The sequence below is a fragment of the Stegostoma tigrinum genome, chromosome 1 (genome assembly GCF_030684315.1).
Source record: "Stegostoma tigrinum isolate sSteTig4 chromosome 1, sSteTig4.hap1, whole genome shotgun sequence".
Lineage (NCBI taxonomy): Eukaryota > Metazoa > Chordata > Chondrichthyes > Orectolobiformes > Stegostomatidae > Stegostoma > Stegostoma tigrinum.
The window spans coordinates 11,735,183-11,753,705 of NC_081354.1; the positions used below are offsets into that span (position 1 = coordinate 11,735,183).

Consider the following 18,523-nt stretch of genomic DNA (forward strand, 5'->3'; position numbering starts at 1 on the left):
AAACTTCTTTATTACTCCATCCATGCAATGTATTTAAACATTTGATATGTTTTGATGTGCACTGGATGTGTTGTTCAAGTTGTCACTGGTTTCTGTTATTATGCTAGTATCTCTTTCAAACCACATTACGGAGTTAAAAATCAAGGGTTCGAGAAATTCTACAGGTCTAGCAGAATCTGCAGTCCCAAAGGAAACTCTTATTCAGTTCACTGTTAACTGTGTTTCTCTCCTCCAGATTCTGTCAAATCTGCTGAGTTTCCCCACTATTCTGTCTTTGCAGTGCATATTGAAATATTTTACTTCCATGTTCCCAGGTCAACAGTTAACTTTTTATAGAATGTTAATTCGTCCAAGTATTTTCGAACTTCTCTCTGACCCCGGCCGTTTCAAAAGTCAATATTTCTATTGTCTAACGTCTGTTGCAGAGGGAAGGAGAAAACCTTGTCTTTTTCCAGCATAATTTTTTAAACAACCTCATGTTCCAAAGCCAAAACTGCATAGTGTTGCAATACAGGCACATGTACCAATTTGTGAGTAGCACGCTCCCAGAAACGGAATTGCCTGTGATTCAGTGTGAGGGTAAAAGTGTTGTTGGAGGAGTTGAACGTACAATCTGTGTTAACACTAGTCAAATACTCAGTGCTGGTATATTAAAGGTGCTGTTTTGTTACTGAGATTCTTAACTGCAATCCTGTTTTGGGTGGAACCAAAAGACTTCTAATGCATTTTGAAGAAGAACAGAGGAACTTAATGGATCACAAAGTGTGGGGCTGGATGAACACGGCAGGCCAAGCAGCACCTCAGAAGCACAAAAGCTGACATTTCGGGCCTAGACCCTTCATCAGAGCTCGTCAGCTTTTGTGCTCCTGAGATGCTGCTTGGCCTGCCGTGTTCATCCAGCCCCACACTTTGTTATCTTGGATTCTCCAGCATCTGCAGTTCCCATTATCACTCCACTTACTGGAACAGTTGTCCAAAATTTATCAACCAACACATGAACCAGCGTATTCTTTTGATTGCTAGGCATTCTAAAAGAAAACTTAGCTTGTCCAATCCAAATAATTCTCTGAGCATTCAGGAAGGGAAAAAGAAAGAACTTGCACTTGTGTAGAATTTCTCACAACCTCAGAATATCTGAAAGTCCAAAGAATTACTTTTTGAAGTTGAGTTGCTATAGCCATAAAGGAAAGGGTGGCATTTATTTTACATGCTGTGAGGTTCCACAAACCGGGATATAAATGAGTAATGCATTCTTCTATATTGTGCTGGTTGAGAGAGAAATGTTAGCAAAATATGAGGGGAACTCGCTGTTCTTTGACTAAGGCCATGGGATCATTAAAGTTCACCGGAGAGGTTTTAATATGATCCACATTTAATTAAGGTGCCACAGCAACACTGATTACACTTAATAAAATTATTGATGGTTTACATGGAGTGGGGATTAAGCCCCCAACCTTGTGATTTGGCTGAAAGCGAAGGTGACAACAAATTTGAACATTTGTGGTCTGGTCTGAAACACATGAAGTGTCATCCTAGTCAATGACCTGACAGACAATAGCTGATGCATGTTTGTACACTATAGGAAGTTACACCTCCATTAAGATTGCAACGTATGATTTCAATCACATTTGACGTTACTGTTGCCAAGTCATGGTCTGAGATTACTTTCCTGTTTGTTAATACCGTGGTATGGTCATGACCACTATTCACGATATAACTCTTAAGAACTTCCCATGAGTGTGAAGTGGATCAGTGAATTGTTGAAAGTGGAACTGAGCCAAACAGATCTGGAAAATTGAATTCCTGCATCATACTGACTTGTTTGTCTCCAGGGTATAGAAGGTGACCAGGGTCAGGCCACTAGCTGTGGATTTGGGAAGGGAAAGTCTGGCCAAGATTCCTGTTCTGAATCATTATCCAATGACTGCTGTGGAAGTGTTGGATAAGGATAGGATTGCTGTTCGTTGTAATACCTACAGTTACAATGCAACAACTAGTCTTGAGACTGCTTAGACTCTCAGAATCTCATGCATTAGAACAATAAATTCTGGGGGTGGTCATTCGTGACACTCCGTTAGTCAGTGTCTGACACAATTGGTGAAACTTTTGAAGTTGGGTCAAGTTTTTTATTTTTGCCTGCATTGAATGTGGTAGGTTTTCCAGCGTAACATGTAACATGTTTGTTTTTGGTGTTCTTTTCACAGATGATGCTTGTAATGAGAGTGGGATGAGGCAAACGTTGCTCCACTTTTTGGATACTGCTGCTACAACCTCTCCCCTCGGACTCAATCATCTGAATGTTTTGGGATTACACTGTACCCTTTGATCACTTCCAATCGATGGACCACTGTATTGTAAATAATCGTGCAAGTGCTACAATGTTCTGTTGATCTTCATTCTTCACTTTTTCAAAAGAGGAGGACAAGAGCACGCAACAATTGTGATAATTCTTCCTGGCTTTCTTTCTTTTGTCAGCATTTCAGACATTGATGGAAGTGATTGAGACATTACAGTTTGAAGAACATCCAAGCAGTCAGCAGACCATGCCATCCAGTGGTCATACCAGGTCCACCCTACTCCTTCCTGCTGACAATGAAGGCAACAAATCTACCGCTTTACCAAATGGAATACGGAAAGGTCAGAAATGCCCACAGGGATATGTACAAATCTCCTTACCAGATGCACGCAGTAAATTTCCGATGGAGTGGTGGAAGACTGGTGTCGCCTTCGTTTATGCACTCTTCAACCTGATTATGACGAGTGTAATGATCACTGTGGTACACGAAAGAGTCCCACCCAAAGAGAAGAATCCTCCGTTACCTGATACATTCTTTGACTATGTGGACCGTGTTGAGTGGGCTTTCAAGATCTCCGAAGTCAATGGATTGATCCTCGTCGGCCTCTGGACGATCCAGTGGTTGCTTCTTCGATACCGGTGAGTGACTCATTGAAATGCAGTCCTTCATCTGATTGGTGTTCTCTTCTTAGCATCCAACTGCTCACAATTCAGCAGTTGAGACCTATATTCTGCAGCGTTCCTTCTAGCCCCCTTACCTAAAGGAAAGATATAGTGGCATTGGAAGCAGTCCTGAGAAAATTGGTCCCTGTTTATGGGGAGGAATTGTCTTGCAAGGAGACTTTGAGTAGGACGGGTCTATACTTACGTTAAAGGTAAAAGGTTTAGTCACCATAGCCTACCAGATGATGGGGCTACTGTGTCATCACACAGCTGGTGATGATTTAACCTGCAGGTCACCACTCTAGAAGACTGAACCCTCCCAGTAACCTCATGGTGTGGCAATTGAGCCCAAGCTTTTGGCAGTACACTGCAAATGAACTGTTCATCAAAGGGGGCATTGGAGTTCAGGAGAATGAGAGGTGACCTTAATGAAACATGCAAGACTACTGGAAGGTTTGACAGGGTAGAAGTGGATTGTGGTTGCTTCTCCCCTGAGGGGTGAGTCTATGACCAGGGAACATTATTTCAGAATAGGGGGCTGACCAGTGTGAATAAAGGGGAGGAGAAACTTGTTGAGTGTAGTGAAGATTTGGAATTCTTTGCCACAGAGGGCTGTCAAAGGTGGGCCGTTAAATATTTTCAGGGCTCAGATGGCCAGATTCTAAACAATAAGGGAATCAATAGGGAAATGGCAAGAAAAGGGATTTTGTGGATTATGGGATTAGCCATTGAATGATGGAGTAGATGCAATAGGCTGACCACCCTGTCTCTGGTTCTGATTGTGAGCCTGAGAACAATTTCATGCTCATGTCTGGAAAGACGTTTCTCATCGTTGTGATTATTTGATGGAAATGGATAGAAACCCAGGGTATTGGGTACATGAGTTAGTAACGGCCCTTTTCAGCTCTGGTCTTGTTTGAATTTTGGACAGATTGATCGATGAATGTTTGTTTGTTTGTTTTTATTGATAAGTGTTTCTCACAACATGCTTTCAATATTTGCAATTTTTTTTCAAAAGCCTTTGGTGCTTAGGAGTAATTTTTGTGGTCAGTCTCCCTCTGGTGCTTTAGTGATGTCTGGTGTGTAAACTTTAGGGAGGAACAGTGGTCTAATGAGCTCATTCGTCTTTGTTAAACCTCAGGTACATTGTTGAAAGCCTCGTTTTGCATCAAGCTAATGGGTTGCAAGGCTTCTAGGTACATGGATGTGAACATTTCCTAACATTCTGCTCTTCCAGCTGGATGAGCAGAATTTGCTGTCAATGACTTTTGGAGGACGGTGGAGACAGTAAAACATCTTTCCTCATCACTTTTTGTGACCTTTTTCTTAAAACATACAACCAATGATCGTCCTGATTGAGACTAGTTTTCAATTCCAAATTAATTTGAATTCAACCAGCTGCTGTGGTAGGAATCGGACCTGTGCCCACAGAACATTAGCTTGAGCCTGGAGTGCTAGTCCAATAATATGCACTGTAAAGTAACATTCTGCAGGAAATTCTTCTTTGAGAAGAATTGTGGAATATACTGCACTGGCTTCATCAGAATTAAGTTGATAAAATACCAGAAAATCCTTCCAATACATTACAACCTGGTGGTAAGCCTGCAGTCCTGTAAGGGTTTCTTTGTGGCTGTTGCGGTGTGAATTTAGTTTCTTTACCTCTGAGCCAGGAGTCCTGGGTTCAAATCCCACTTACTCCAGAGGTGCGTCATAACATAGGTGGATCTTAAAAACACCCATAAGGGCCACTTCCATGTCTGTGTTTTGATTTTTTTTTTCTTTCACAAAGAATGAGTTTGGCAAGTGTAAACTTTCAGCATCAACATTTCACTACTTGGCCTGCATTATGCTTTTAATTAGCTGACGTTCCTCCAGCACTTTCTGGTTTAGTTGTGAACTTCCAGCTGGTGGTGGGGCAGGGGTGGTGGTGCACAGTGGAATACTCCTAACTTTAATTAGCTCATGGGATATATATTTATCTTCATCCTGGGAACTACGTTGCTCAGTGTCTATATGCTAGTTAATTTGACAGGCTGTCAGATAATGCACTGTGGTCTTTCTGGAGCAGTAAATGTTTGCACTGTTGAAGTAGAGTTGAGTCCATGCCTGCATCTTTTTTTTAAAACGTTGTTAAAGATGGCCAATGATATGCCAAATTCATTATCTAGACGGCTAATGTACCCTTGTGTTGAACTCTGCACAGTGTGGGACAGTTGTTGACAAAGCGAACAAAAATGGGAGTCTGAGATAATAAAATGTGAGGCTGGACGAACACAGCAGGCCAAGCAGCATCTCAGGAGCACAAAAGCTGACGTTTCGGGCCTAGACCCTTCATCAGAGAGGGGGATGGGGGGAGGGAACTGGAATAAATAGGGAGAGAGGGGGAGGCGGACCAAAGATGGAGAGTAAAGAAGATAGGTGGAGAGGGTGTAGGTGGGGAGGGGATAGGTCAGTCCAGGGAAGACGGACAGGTCAAAGAGGTGGGATGAGGTTAGTAGGTAGCGGGGGGTGCGGCTTGGGGTGGGAGGAAGGGATGGGTGAGAGGAAGAACCGGTTAGGGAGGCAGAGACAGGTTGGACTGGTTTTGGGATGCAGTGGGTGGGGGGGAAGAGCTGGGCTGGTTGTGTGGTGCAGTGGGGGGAGGGGACGAACTGGGCTGGTTGAGGGATGCAGTAGGGGAAGGGGAGATTTTGAAACTGGTGAAGTCCACATTGATACCATATGGCTGCAGGGTTCCCAGGCGGAATATGAGTTGCTGTTCCTGCAACCTTCGGGTGGCATCATTGTGGCAGTGCAGGAGGCCCATGATGGACATCTCATCAAGAGAATGGGAGGGGGAGTGGAAATGGTTTGAGACTGGGAGGTGCAGTTGTTTTTTGCGAACTGAGCGGAGGTGTTCTGCAAAGCGGTCCCCAAGCCTCCGCTTGGTTTCCCCAATGTAGAGGAAGCCGCACCGGGTACAGTGGATGCAGTATACCACATTGGCAGATGTGCAGGTGAACCTCTGCTTGATGTGGAATGTCATCTTGGGGCCTGGGATGGGGGTGAGGGAGGAGGTGTGGGGACAAGTGTAGCATTTCCTGCGGTTGCAGGGGAAGGTGCCGGGTATGGTGGGGTTGGAGGGCAGTGTGGAGTGAACAAGGGAGTCACGGAGAGAGTGGTCTCTCCGGAAAGCAGACAGGGGAGGGGATGGAAAAATGTCTTGGGTGGTGGGGTCGGATTGTAAATGGCGGAAGTGTCGGAGGATAATGCGTTGTATCCGGAGGTTGGTAGGGTGGTGTGTGAGAACGAGGGGGATCCTCTTGGGGTGGTTGTGGCGGGGGCGGGGTGTGAGGGATGTGTCGCGGGAAATGCGGGAGATGTGGTCAAGGGCGTTCTCGATCACCGTGGGGGGAAAGTTGTGGTCCTTAAAGAACTTGGACATCTGGGATGTGCGGGAGTGGAATGTCTTGTCGTGGGAGCAGATGCGGCGGAGGCGGAGGAATTGGGAATAGGGGATGGAATTTTTGCAGGAGGGTGGGTGGGAGGAGGTGTATTCTAGGTAGCTGTGGGAGTCAGTGGGCTTGAAATGGACATCAGTTACAAGCTGGTTGCCTGAGATGGTGACTGAGAGGTCCAGGAAGGTGAGGGATGTGCTGGAGATGGCCCAGGTGAACTGAAGGTTGGGGTGGAAGGTGTTGGTGAAGTGGATGAACTGTTCAAGCTCCTCTGGGGAGCAAGAGGTGGCGCCGATACAGTCATCAATGTACCGGAGGAAGAGGTGGGGTTTGGGGCCTGTGTAGGTGCGGAAGAGGGACTGTTCCACGTAACCTACAAAGAGGCAGGCATAGCTGGGGCCCATGCGGGTGCCCATGGCCACCCCCTTAGTCTGTAGGAAGTGGGAGGAGTCAAAAGAGAAGTTGTTGAGTGTGAGGACGAGTTCAGCTAGGCGGATGAGTGTGTCGGTGGAGGGGGCCTGGTTGGGCCTGCGGGACAGGAAGAAGCGGAGGGCCTTGAGGCCATCTCCATGCGGAATGCAGGTGTACAGGGACTGGACGTCCATGGTGAATATGAGGTGTTGGGGGCCAGGGAATTGGAAGTCCTGGAGGAGGTGGAGGGCGTGGGTGGTGTCACGGACGTAGGTGGGGAGTTCCTGGACCAAAGGGGAGAAAATGGAGTCCAGATAGGTGGAGATGAGTTCGGTGGGGCAGGAGCAGGCTGAGACGATGGGTCGACCAGGGCAGGCAGGTTTGTGGATTTTGGGAAGGAGATAGAAACGGGCCGTGCGGGGTTGGGGAACAATGAGGTTGGAGGCTGTGCCTGTTGATGTGTACAGTCTACAGGCCCCCTTCAGACTTTGTGGTCTGGTCTGAAACACATGAAGTGTCATCCTAGTCAATGTCATGACAAGTTTTTTTTTTCTTTAGTGTTAACTGGCTAGATCTTGGTGTGCACAAGTTTGTGGAGTGGGCAGATAAGTGGCAGACACATTTCAATGCAGAGAAGTGAGGTTATGCACTTTGGTAGGAAGAAAATGAATAGACAATACAGAATGAGGGGGTACAATTCTAAAGGGGTCCATGAGTAGAGGGATCTTGGTGAACAGCAACATTTTACTTAAAACTACACTTGTACCCACTCTGTTCAGCACTCCTCCATTAGCACCAACACATTGACTTCCAGTTTTTAGAAGTCAGTGATGTGCACAGACCTTGGCATGTGAATCTTCCAAAAAAAAATATAGGGGGTCATTAGTGGCTTGTCTGGTGGGGAGAGCAGTTAATAAAGCATACAGTAGCCTGGACTTTAAGAGTACAAAAGGAAGAAGGTTGTGTTGAAGTTATAAGAGACTTGTTCGACAACAACCCCCCCCCCCCCCCCCCCCCAAACCTGGAGTATAATGCACAATTTTGGTGCTACACTATATGCAACATGTGAATACATCATGGATCATGCAAAAGAGATTTACAAGTTGTTCCAGCGATGATGAATTTCAGCTATGATTGATTGAGAGTCTTCTCCCTAAAGACCATGAGGAAAACCTATGGGCTGGAGAGAATGATGGGAAGAAACTTTTTTTTTCCTGCTTGTTAAAGAATCTCTAGAATGAGAGGACACAGTTATAAAGGATTTCTGAAGCGGTGGCGTGGGTGGGGGGGAGGATGCAAATTTGATGTGAGAAAGAAATACTACTTCTGCACTGCCTGAAAGTACATGTTTAATCAAAGCATTCAAGATTGTATTAGACGATCACTTCTATTTAAATTGTGGACAAGGAAAGGCAGGAGAATGGGACTAATGTTCATGTGGGGAGCCGGTGCAGATGTGATGAGCCAGATGGCTGCTTTCTGCACCATAAGACTTCAGTAATTCTGTGAGCAGCGACCTTGTGATCCTTGATGAGGGTAAAGTTTTACATGGACACTTCAAAAATTATTCTACTTTTTTTGAATAGCATGAATGGTCTCAGTTTAATATCTAAGGTTTTTGATTTAGTGAGAGGAAGGGTTACAGGGAGAAGGCAGGAAAATGGGGTTGAGAAACACATCACTCATAGAGTGGCAGAGCAGACTCGATGGGCTGAACAGCCTAATTCTGCTTGGTTATTATGGTCCTTTCGAAAGCGGGCATTTCTGACTCTGCTGCACTCCCTTAGCATCTCCCTGGTGTATGGGCCTAGCTGAGCGCACAAAACAGGACTTCAATGTTCTGACTGCAAGACAAGGGCTACCACTGAGCCGATGTTGAGGTAGAGAACAAAAAAATCAAATTTCCTCCTTTAAATATAGGACCAGAGATCAAAGCGAAAAGTAAATTTTAGGAGCGTGGTGGGGAAGCAAAAAGCTTCCCTTTTTTCCTTTTTGGAGTACCACATGGGGTAAGAGAAACAAAGTCTGCTTGTTTAAAATGTATTTGTCAGGATGAAAGATCCATTTGAAGTTAGTTTTTTTTTCTGTGATCAGCACAAGGGCAGTTACACATCTAATGGACTTGACACACACCTGCAAATAAACAGGAAGGTCAGCCAGGCAAAACACCAAATGACGTTGTCTTGTGATTTTTCTTAGAAGGTTTCCAGGCTCAACTGCTGTGGATACAAACTGTTTTTCATAATTGCTAGAATGTCTCTCCAGCCTTCCACTTCTGAAACTAAGGTTTGTATCCAACTTCATTCACAAATTGATGTGAATCTGGTCTATAGTGTGGTTACAATCTGATCAGGACAAACAGCTGGAGAAAGGAGGACATCCTTTTCAAATACCCCGTGACACGTAGAGTCTACAAGGTCATAACCTTTACCAGTCGGTAATTATTTTGACTCGTACCTGTCACATCTGACTTGAGTGGTCCTGAGAGAACGTTGATACAAAGCACAGTAATAATGTCCAACTGTCTTAGACAGAAGATGATTGTAGCAAAGTAGATTTTCTACCAAAGAAGTCATTAGCTTCCTTACCGCTGCAGATTAAAACTGGACTTCAACCATCTCCTTCGTGTTCTTTCTTCCTGAATCACACTGAGAGTGCAATCCTGTCCACCACCAAATCCTCACTGTTCTGAGGGGGCGCGGTGGTGGCAGAGGAGAATAGGCTGCACTACATTTGTATCGGATAACACGGACGAGTAGCCATTCTTATCGGAAATTCTGCCTGGCTGCACAAAGCATAGACCAGGGACTGCATTAACTCATGATATCTTTCAAAAGACTGAGCCAGGTGCCTGGAAAAGGAAGGTAGCACTACATTTCCCAAAAGAAGGAACAAGCTTCTTCTCTACTCATGTAGTGTCTTTCACAGGCATCCAAAATGTTTTTCAGCTGTTTTGTTTTAATAAAAATAAATGCTGGGGTTAGCCAGTTTGCACGCAGTGAGCTCCCCAACTGGATAAGTGATCTGTTTTGAGAAATAAAAATAAATTCTGGAAAGGTTCTGTAGACCAGGCAGTATTTGTTAGAAAACAAATGAAGATAATGTTTTAAGGTTGATAACCTTTCATCAGAGCTCTGAGTAAAATCAGGTGTTGGTAGAGGAATAAACACCGGCCAGGATATAATGGCAACTGCCTTTCTCATCAGAAAGTATAATGTGGCCTCCTTCTGTCCAGCCGAGGGGTTGAATTCTGTTTAAGATCCCACCCAAAAGAAACTACCTGCAGTAATTCAGGATCACCTTGCCAGTGAAGTGAATGTCTCTATAGCCTACAGTAGGTGCTTGAGTGGAGCTTGAACTCTTGATCCTCTGTCTCTAAGGCAAGACTTCACCTACTGAGCAATGTTGGGAGCTGTCCTGTTGACTTCTCCTACAGGAATAACCTAATCTGATTCACCATTTTAGAAACTTTCAACAAGACTAAATTTACAAAGGGTAGTAAATTATAAATGCTGGCAGATGAGACACAGGAATCTAGATTCTTGGCAGTCAAGTGAAATTTCACTATGTGAGGAAATTGAATTTGGTGAGATTATGTCCTCAGTCTTACACCAACCATGCTTTACAAAACTGGGGCTTGACTCAGATTTGAAGAAATGTTGCCAGCCATTTGTTATGATAAATATCCATTGCAAGCATCTCTCCTAAATGGTGGTATCAAGTGCATTAATCCTTTCATGCATTTGTTCTGCATTCTTCTTAACTCACTGGCATCTCCGGTTAGGCCAACATTTTGCCAGAGGACTACTAAGAAAACCGCTTTGTAGATGTGCAATTATATGTGGGCCAGACTGGGTAAGGATGGCGGGTTTCCTTCCCTCAGACATTTTTATGACAATTGGCAGTGGTTACGTGGTCAGCGTTATGTTAGGTTGTAATTCCAGATTTTTATCAAGACGAATTTTGCCATCTGCCATGAGATTCAAACCCATGTCCCCTGAACATTAGTGTCTGGGTTTCTGGATGACTGGTCTGGTGACATTAGCACACTGCCACCATCTCTTCCCAAGTAAAAGTGTGAGCAACTACACACCCTAACAGGTGGAAAAAAAAATTTAGGGGATTTCACAACCCCAAACGATGAGGAAGGCCTTTACAACTGGATGAAAACGTCCCACTTGACGTTAATCCAAAATTTTGAGCAGAATCTCCAGTCTCTACTTTGCAAGGCAGTCTGGAGTATGATTTTTCTCATTCACTCGCAGGGTGTGAACGTCACCAGCCATAAGGCTTCCGCATTGAGTGTGAAAAGGCAGAACCGGTTAAGATCTTGCGGGACAACATTCTATATTGTCGATCACCTCAGTGGCTGTAATATTGTCCAACTTGCTAATGTTACTTTCACCTAATTTCAGTGACACAAATAGCCACGTTTTGTTTAAGACAAAAACTTCTTCATTAAGACTAATTTCTGGTTTTCCTCTATCACTGTAAACTAAAGTAGGCCCTTCAATACAGTCCAGGAAGGTAGATGGTGGTAGCAAACTACCCCAACCACATGCTGTGGAAGTGTTTGGCATCATAGCATTACATAAGTTTTTTTTTAAAAAAAGGTTGTTAATCATTTCTGGGGAAAGTGCTGATGGGCAGTCTGGAATCGTGTGATTTCCATTTCACTGAACTGAGTGTTCTGCTGTCATCTATCAGCTGATCTGTTTTATCTGGGCAAATGACTACTTTACTTTCCATGGCTCTTTTATCTAATGAATTTTTTTTCATTGAATTTATGACATGGGAGGTGGGGTTTTGTTCTGGCTCAGTTCTGAACAGCAAGACCCATACTTGTTACTGATCCCATTGGGTTTCTTATGACTTGAACAGTTAAGGTGACACAATGTGACTGCTTTTTGTGTCCATTTCTCATTTTCTGCTTTGCATTTTTTTTTTAAAAAGAGGATATCTAAAGATAGCATTTCCATGGAGAAGCTGACCAAGAGTGGGTTAAGATGTCAGTTTTCCATTCAAGTTAATGTTAACTGCATTGTTTTCTTAATCGGAAACATTGGTGTTTTTAAACTGTGGCTATCCACTGCTGCGATACCAAAAGGCAAATCTTGACCGGCGCTAACTTCAGTTCAGAACTTTGTTAACCGCCCGACCTAAAGACTTCTCTCCAGAGTGAGACACCCGTTTGTCAGATTGCCAGCCTTTTGTGGTGGATGGGGGAAAAGGGTGAAGTGACGTTGTGACTAGGGGTCTAGAAATTGAAGATAGCGGTGTCCTTGGAACCTGTCAGCAACATTGGGAGATAACAACACACAGTAACAAAAACACAATAGTGCAGAGGTTGGAAATCTGTCATTGGGGAAATCGTGATTTTTATCACCAAAGGAGGTTATAACCAGGCACTAAAATATCAATGCCATCAGGCAGAGCATGGCTTTGTAAATTTTTTTTCCCTTTTTTTGCAGTTTTTTTTGGAAGTAACCAGCAACCTCAGAGCATAGCAACCAGTGAGTGCACTGAACTTAGATTTACAGAAAGGTAATTGATTAAGTGCTACGTCGAAGTATGCTTATAACTGAAGATTTTCATCTTTTTTTTATAAGTGAGGAAATATTGGAGATGTTCAGACTTGTTTGTTTGTTTTTTTTTCTTAGAGGACATTTCATTGAAGTCTTTAAAATCACTTGGGGCCTGGACAGAGTAGATGGAGAGAAACTGCTCCTGCTCATAAAATGAAAGAGTGTGAAAGGGCACAGATTTAAAGTGTTTTGCAGAAGAAGAAAATGGAATGTGGGGGGGGGAAAGCAAAAGCTTTCGCACAGTGAGTAGTTAGGGTCTAGAATGCATTGCCTGGGAATGTGGCAGAAGCAAATTCAATTGAGACATTCAGGAGGGCAGTAGCTGGCTATTTGATTGGAAACAGTGTGCAGGATTTCGGAGAAAAGGCACCCAGTCATAATCCTTTGGAGAATCTGTCGCGAGGGCTGAATGGCCTCTGCCAGACACTTTTTTATCACTATCAGGGCGGTAAAAGCTCATGGTTTACTGGTTGACATATTACTGTGGATAGAGGATTAGTTGGCCAATATGAAACAGGAAGGGCATAAATGGATCAACTGATATTACTGTAACATGTAAAAAAATTTTTGATCACTTCTCGTTGAGGGAGTTTGTGTGGGCAAATTACCTGCCTTGTTGCCAATATTATTCTTATGGGATATGAGTATCACTGGATGGACCAACATTTATTGCCCATCCCTAGTAGCCCCTTGAAGTAGTGGTGAGCTGCTGCCTCGAACTGCTGCAGTCTGTGCTGTAGAGAGACCCACAATGCCATTAGGAGGGACTTCCACCATTTTGATCCAGTGACACTGGACGAACGGTGATATGTTTCAAAGTCAGAATGTTGCGTGGTTGTAATGTTCACTGTATTTCAATGATACTCCATTGGTATTAAGTGTTTTGGGACTTCCCGAGGTTGCTTTAAAATGGTCTACTGGCATTATTGCTGGTCTGTTTATCCAGAGATCCAGATGATGTTCCGGGGACCCGGGTTCAAATCCCGCCGTAGCAGATGGTGGAATTGGAATTCAATAAATATCTGGAACGAAGAGTCTAGTGATGTCCATGGATCCATTTGTTGATGTTGGAAAAACCCATCTGTGGTTCACTGATATCCTTTTATGGAAGAAAACTGCCATCCTTACCAGGTCTGGCCTACATGTGACTCCAGACCCACAGCAATGTGGTTAACTTGTAACTGCCCTCTGGGCAGTCAGGGATGGGCAATGAAGTCCTAATCCATGAATGAATAAGAAAAAAAACTCCAGGCACTGTCTGATGTGGGCACAATGTATACTGCCACCAAATTTGATCATTGGAGCTAAATACCTTAACGTTTAGGTGTGCATACCTTCAGCGGTAATTCCAACAAGAGCTACAATTCCTCCTATTTGCCAACTTGCAGCAATTGCTGAAATATCCATGGCAATCACTGCCACCCTCCCGAAAGGAAAGAACACTTTACACATCCAATCTGGCAGGAATAATGGTTGCTTGGGGAATTATACCACAGCAGGGGTCAGAGTCTGGTTGTGGACATAAGGGTAACTGCATGCTGGTGATAAATAATTCATTTGAGCAAGGGTCACTATAGACCTGGAACATTAACTCTGATTTTTCAGCACAGATGTTGCTAAGCTTTTCCAGCAGTTTCTTCTTTTTTTTTTGTTTCTGATTTACAGCATCCACGGTTCTTTTGGTTTTTAGAAGTAACTTAACTTATCCCATTTTTCTGTAAACTGGTGTTCATTTGGAAGTTCCTGAGATGCTGCTTGGCCTGCCGTGTTCATCCAGCTTCACACTGTTATCTTCATTTGGAAGCATCTGGAATTGGAAGTGAGATTTGAACATTTGGTCATGTGTCGTTATAGTGCTATTTTTACTTGATACAGTTGAAATCTCTCCAACTGAATCGTTTAGTTTTAGCTCTGAGTTTACTTTGCACCTTTCTGCTTTCCACTGCAGGTCGATTGTGGGACGAAGGTTTTTCTTCATAATGGGAACTCTGTACCTTTACCGGTGTATCACCATGTACGTCACCACTTTACCTGTGCCTGGCATGCACTTTCAGTGTGCACCAAAGGTAAGGCCCTCGCTTTTAAAATGAGTCATTCTGCATTTGGTAGTTTTATTTTCGATTGCCTCGCGAGATTTCGGTATTTCTGTGTCCATTGTTTTTGTAGTTCACAATCTGGGAATAATTCCCAGTCTATCTGCAATTTGACCAACCTCAGTTGTAGGGGTTGAGGTAGGAGGATTGACAGCTACACTTGGCTCAAACAAGGAGATCAATGTTCTCCAATTTTGTTGCTTTTCAGAACTTTCAGCTGGGGACTGGAAAATGATAGTGTTTTTTTTTAAATGCTATCAAAAGTGAGCAGAGGAGCAAGTGGAACACAGTGTGTGTATCCAGAGCAAAAGGCGAGACATGTCAGTGGTGGCAAAGGAAAAATGAGGTGTAAATGATAGGTGTGGAAAGGGGCAAAATAGGTTCCAACAAGACACAGCTGAGGCAGGTTTGCTTGCCTAGACTTTGGCTATATTTGGGAGAATGGAACAAGATATAACTGGGGCGCTGCAGCTTCCTGTTTAAGTGGCTAGGTCTGTGCGAAAGCATTGGTCTTTTCTGAAATCCCACAGACAAACCATCTTGGGCATCTGCATAAAGTGTAGTCACACTTCATAGTTTCACTATTACAGCCTTCAATCCATTAAACTATTATGCAACCATCGCATCACATTCACTTCACATCTATTTTATGGCTTCATCGGAAAATTCATATTAACTGCCCACCGAATTTCTCTCAGTTGTTCTTTTGAAAGAGATGGGTTTTTTAAGTACCCAAAACAGTAAAACAAAAGCAATCATTTTTCTTGCACTCAAAGACACAGAGGATAACTGGTATCAATTACACTCCAGTATCTTCCAAACTGTCTTTCATTGGGAGCCGCAGTGCACGTGTAGTGTCCGGACTGGATGTGCTTTGAGCAGCATGGTGTCATAAGTTGTCAGCCTGCTATTTTCTTATCCGTGGTTGTTTTACTCCCTCCCAGCTGTATGGGGACTCCCAGGCCAAGCTGCAAAGGATCTTGAAGCTGATCTCTGGCGGAGGTCTTTCGATTACCGGCTCGCACATCATGTGTGGAGATTTTCTGTACAGCGGTCACACTGTCATGTTGACGATCACCTACTTGTTTATCAAAGAATGTAAGTGGTTGCTGTTTGGTGTGGGAGTATTAGTGACTTTTATTTGAGTTCTGGCACATTATTCCAGACCTGGCCCTGTTACAATTCATTTTTAGTTACTGCTAAGGTATCATAAAATTCCACTTTATTTAATTCTGGGTGACAATTTTTTTTTACACACACTCTCTGTATCAACAGGCATGGGGTTTCAGTTTGCATTTCCTGTTTTATCACTTGTTTCTCCTTTTTTAGTCTGTAATGTCCTTTTTGATTATCCTCTTTATCTCTATCTGACTTGTACAATAATATATTTGGAATATTCTGATTTTATTGTCACACCTACTAAAGTACAAGAAAGCTTTGTTTACAAGCAGTAAAATAGGTGTAAATGATAGGTGTGAAAAGTGGAAAATAGGTTCCAACAAGATAAGCTGCGGCAGGTTTGCTTTTCCAGAGTTTGGCCATGTTTGGAAGAATGGAACAGGATATGTAACTGGGGCACAGTAGCTTCCAGCTCTTGGGGGTTAGGTCATAGTAAGAAGGATGTATAGATCAAAAAGACTTGGAGGCAGAGATAGTAGGAACGGCAGATGCTGGAGAATCTGAGAAATAGGTTTAGAACTGGATGAACACAGCAGGCCAAGCAGCATCACAAGAGCAGGAAGGCTGATGTTTCGGGTCTACAACCTGCTTCAGAAAGACCCTTCTGAAGGGTCACGCCAGAATGTCAGCCTTGCTGCTTGGCCTGCTGTGTTCATCCAGCTCTACACCTTGTCTTAGAGGCACACAGGTTACATTTGCATATAGCGTGCATTAGTCTGGATCAACGTTAGCAAGATCAGATTTCTCTTGTTTACACCCTGTTCCAAGCATATTGTCTCCTTCATGGCTCTAGCTAGCTTCTGCAAAAGGATAATGGTCCCATCCCATGTTCAGAATTACACCATCTGTCAGCCCTCCCAAGTTAGCACACATTCCAGTACTAGTTTTGATCAGCCAGGAGTTTGAACTGTTCCATCCAATTTCCCATACAGCTTGGATTGTTTTCCCAGACTTTACCCATGTTTGAAAGAATAGAATAGAGTTGGACTGTACTGTTGGGGTGTGGCTGTGCACAGTGGTCTTTGCAAATCATACAACCCAATGACTGGTCACTTCATGGTGACCAAGCTTCATCCTGTTTTTTGGCTTGCTCCAGGCCCAATTTCATACAAATGGTTTGATGTTCTGTTCTCCTTTTTAATTCGTAGTTGTGTACGTCAAAGTTTTGCAGCCAGTTATATAACCATAAGAGACTTCATTCAATTCTTCAATAGTGCATTGCTAAGATTTTCTATATGACTTGTATCAGGCTCTGTTTCCAGAGGCTGTTATGTTTTCCCAACTATATTTGCACCACACCCAGACATAAACAGACAGTTGCATTGTGATGAAACTTGCTGAGCAAGGGCTGTATCAAGTTTTTGTGTGTTTAAACAACAGAATTTATTCTTTCCTGGGATGTGGGGATTGCTGGCTGGGCTAGCATTTTGTTGCTTATCCCTAATTGTCCAGAGGGCAGTTAGGAGTCAGCCACATTGAGTCTGGAGTCACATGTAGGCCAGGCCAGGTAAAGACAGCAGAGATAGTAAGAACTGCCGATGCTGGAGTCTGAGATAAGTGTGGAGCTGGAAGAACACTGCAGGGTCAAATTTCTGACAAAGGATCCCATCCCAGCTTTCCTGCTCCTCTGCTGTCTGGCCTGCTGTGTTCCTCCAGCTCCACACTTATCTCTGGTAAAATCAACAGTTTCCTTCCCCAAAAAAGTATTCATTAATGTTCTATGGACATTGCATTTTATCTCGACCTAAATTCATTTGGTTTTGTTCCTATGGTAGATTTGACTCATGGAGTTTTCTGCTATTTAATCTGTGAATAATTAAAACAAAATTATTTGCAATAGCTGTTTTGACTAAATCATGCTTAATTTTAGTATTTCTGAGTTCTGTGTGCCCAGTTTTCCAGCCCCATCCAATCCACCCACACCCATTCCTTTCTCTTACACATGCAACAGCTGCCCACACACACACACATTGCGTGCAACAGATACACATGCACATTTTTGCCTCTTCTGTTCTTTCATTTGGAGATACAAAGTCAGTGAGAGTACCTGGTGCCCAGTTGGCAGTTATTCATATGTAAGCAGTACGTGTGAGCACCCCAGCAAACTGACCCTGTCACTGCCAAACACTCTGGCACACTTAACTGGTATCCTGTCACTTGAAAAAGCCCACAGTCCAAGTTGAACACCCTGAACCACTACCTCACGTGCCTTGGGGAACCTCCAACTCAGTGCCAGATTGAGAGTCAGACTTGATCTTCAGGGATTTTGAGACTTTGTGACGCAAAACAAAGGCATTGCAAGGTGAAATATGTTTAGCTGAAGAGTGGTCAGAGCAAGATAGGGTACAGGAAAGATTTACAAGGATGATCTCAGAAATGCCCTGAAAACACTGTGTCAGGAAAGGATGGACAGTCTCAGTCTCTGATTAGTTTTATTGTGTTTTGCAACAGAAGCAAATGAAAGATGAGAAAAACCTCTTTCAAACAGCAGCCCACAGTTGGGAATGCACTGTCTGGAGATGTGGTGGGCAGGTTCAATTGAGGCATTCAAGAGGGCATGGATACTTTAGTTAAATAGAAACAAATGTGCAGGGTTACTGTAAAAAGGCAAGTGATTGGTACTGATGCTCAGACACCCAGTATAAACACAATCAGCTGAATAACCACCTGCTGCATGTTAACAATTCTGAGATACACTCTTGGGAAGAGAAGATTGAGGTGGATTAATCAAAGCTGTTTAAATTATGAAAGGCTTTGATATGGAGATTAGATAGAGGAGAAAACATAGCTAGAGGTTTGTCATTGTCAGATAGTCACCGGGAAATCCAATAAGGAATTTACAGACATTTTTATGCCATG

At 43.5% G+C, this 18,523-nt stretch overlaps 1 protein-coding gene across 9 annotated transcripts in view; it reads left to right on the forward strand.

The window, feature by feature from the left end:
* sgms2a (sphingomyelin synthase 2a) overlaps window positions 1-18,523 on the forward strand; it is a 73,229-nt gene that overhangs the window by 50,139 nt on the left and 4,567 nt on the right. For all 9 annotated transcript variants that reach the window (XM_059651789.1, XM_048529165.2, XM_059651712.1 and 6 more), the window contains 3 exons: window positions 2,205-2,935; window positions 14,341-14,458; window positions 15,430-15,583. In XM_059651789.1, the coding sequence (XP_059507772.1) occupies window positions 2,490-2,935; window positions 14,341-14,458; window positions 15,430-15,583 (718 nt within the window). In that variant the 5' untranslated portion in view covers window positions 2,205-2,489. The remainder of the gene's footprint in view (window positions 1-2,204; window positions 2,936-14,340; window positions 14,459-15,429; window positions 15,584-18,523) is intronic.